At 33.5% G+C, this 2,110-nt stretch overlaps 1 protein-coding gene across 1 annotated transcript; it reads left to right on the top strand.

The window, feature by feature from the left end:
• Nucleotides 1-448: 448 nt before the first annotated feature.
• On the top strand, nt 449-1,291 carry LOC105640964 (uncharacterized). Its single transcript, XM_012225390.1, has one exon. It carries the CDS (start codon nt 449-451, stop codon nt 1,289-1,291), a length of 843 nt encoding a protein of 280 aa, XP_012080780.1.
• Nucleotides 1,292-2,110: the final 819 nt, after the last annotated feature.

Genomic DNA, 2,110 nt, shown 5'->3' with positions numbered 1-2,110 from the left:
GATATATTGCTTGTAGTTTTGGGTTTACTTCAATATTAGTTTAATCAGTTGTTAACTTGTTTTAGATGGTAAATCATTGCTTGTAAGTTTAGTCTTGTAAGAGTATGGTTGTATTGGGAGTTGGTAAAACTCAATCATGTAATTTTGTATTATTCAGCTATTATATAAAGTTGAATTCTAAATGAAATATGCAGAGATTTCTCATCTCATCTTTTTAAAAAATTATATCTCGATTTCTTATTGCTTGCTCTGCCATTGTCTTCCACAATTAATATCAGAGCATTCAATCCTTTGAGGAGCTATGAGAGTCTAATAAAGTGAGAGAAAACAAGTAAGAAAACCTCACCAAAAGACCTTAAACACCTCAAATTTCCTTTAATGGCTTTTACCATCAGCTCAATTACCACTTGTATTTTCAGGTGAGAATTACCTAATTTAGGATGTAAAAATGAAGGCTTATACTAAGGCATATGATCTTTGGGAAGTTGTTGAGATGGGTAGAGATCCTCCTCCTTTACCCAATAATCCAACACTTGCTCAAATGAACAATCATAGCGAAGAACTTGTAAAAAAATGCAAGGCTCTCTCTTGTATTCATTCGAGTACTTCAAAAACCATCTTTGCAAGAATCATGGTTTGTGATACAACCAAGGAAGCATGGGTTAAGATCAAAGAAGAGTTTCAAGGAAGTGATAGGACTAGGCAAATGCAAGTCCTAAACTTGAGAAGAGAGTTTGAGATTTTAAGAATGGAAGAATCTGAAACTGTCAAAGAGTATACTGACAGACTTATGAACGTTGTAAATCAAATTCAATTGCTTGGAGAAGACCTCATCGACAATAAAATTATTGAAAAAGTTCTTGTGAGTCTACCCAAGAGGTTTGAAGCTAAAATCTCCTCTATTGAAGGCTCCAAGGACCTCATTCAACTCACCATTTTAGAACTTGTTAACATTTTTCAAGCTTTGGAGCAAAGAAGAGCTATTAGACAAGAAGATGCCATTGAAGGTGCTTTTTATGCCAAATATAAAAACAAAGGGCAAGCTTCTACAAGTAATGAAGGACAGAATTTTCATGATAAAAGGGATCAAAATAGAAGAGAAGGTGACAACAAAGAAAATGAAAAAAGAGGCAGATTTCTACCTTGTTCAACTTGCCAAAAAAACAACTCGCTTGGAGAAAAAATTGTTAGAAGAAGGCCAAGTGCAGTAATTATAGCAAAATTGGGCATATCGATAAATATTGTAGAAAAAAATGGCATCAACAACACAACCAGCATTCAAAATTTGTAGAAGATGGAAAAGAGCATGAAGAACACTTCTTTATGGCTTCTCACACTTAAAGCTCATATTCAACCGATACTTGGTTTCTTCATACCGGTGCTACCAATCATATGGCTAAAGATGCAAACTTATTTAGCACTTTGGACAAATCTTTCAAAATTAAAATAAAGCGAGCAAATGGTGACCTAGTTGAAACTCAAGGGAAAGGTTCTGTTGCTTTCCACACCAACAAAGGTACTAAGCTTCTTGCTGATGTGTTTTTCATTCCTAGCTTAGATCAGAATCTGTTGAGTGTTGCTCAAATGTTGAACAAGAATTATGCTTTGCTCTTTAGAAACAAAATATGCAACATTTATGATCCTGATGATGTTGAAATTGCAAAAGTTAATATGATAGGCAATAGTTTTCCTTGGGATTCAATTTCAAAATGTTCTTATAATGTGAAAACTAATTATACTTGGACTTGGCATAAGAGATTTGGTCATTATAACCTCAAGTCTGTTAAATTTCTGCAATCTAAGGAAATGATAAGAGACATTCTTGAAGTTAACTTGAGAAGTGAGGTGTGTGGTGCTTGTTAACTAGGGAAGATGCATAGAGATTCTTTTCCTAAAAATCACTCTCAGAGAGCAAATGAAAAATTAGAGCTGATTCATATTGATGTTTGTGACCTTATGAGTGTTCCCTCACTCAATCAAAAAATAATATTTTATTTTGTTCATTGATGATTTTTACAAAGAATGTGCTCGGTTTATTTTCTCAATAACAAATCAAAAGTTCTTTCTAATTTTGAGAAGTTTAAAGCTCTTGTAGAAACTCAAAGTGGCT

Source organism: Jatropha curcas, chromosome 11, assembly GCF_041381405.1.
Source record: "Jatropha curcas cultivar XTBG-Jc1 chromosome 11, XTBG_Jcur_1.0, whole genome shotgun sequence".
Taxonomy (NCBI): domain Eukaryota; kingdom Viridiplantae; phylum Streptophyta; class Magnoliopsida; order Malpighiales; family Euphorbiaceae; genus Jatropha; species Jatropha curcas.
Note: the sequence above shows the minus strand (reverse complement) of the source record. Positions and strands in the feature narration are given on the sequence as shown.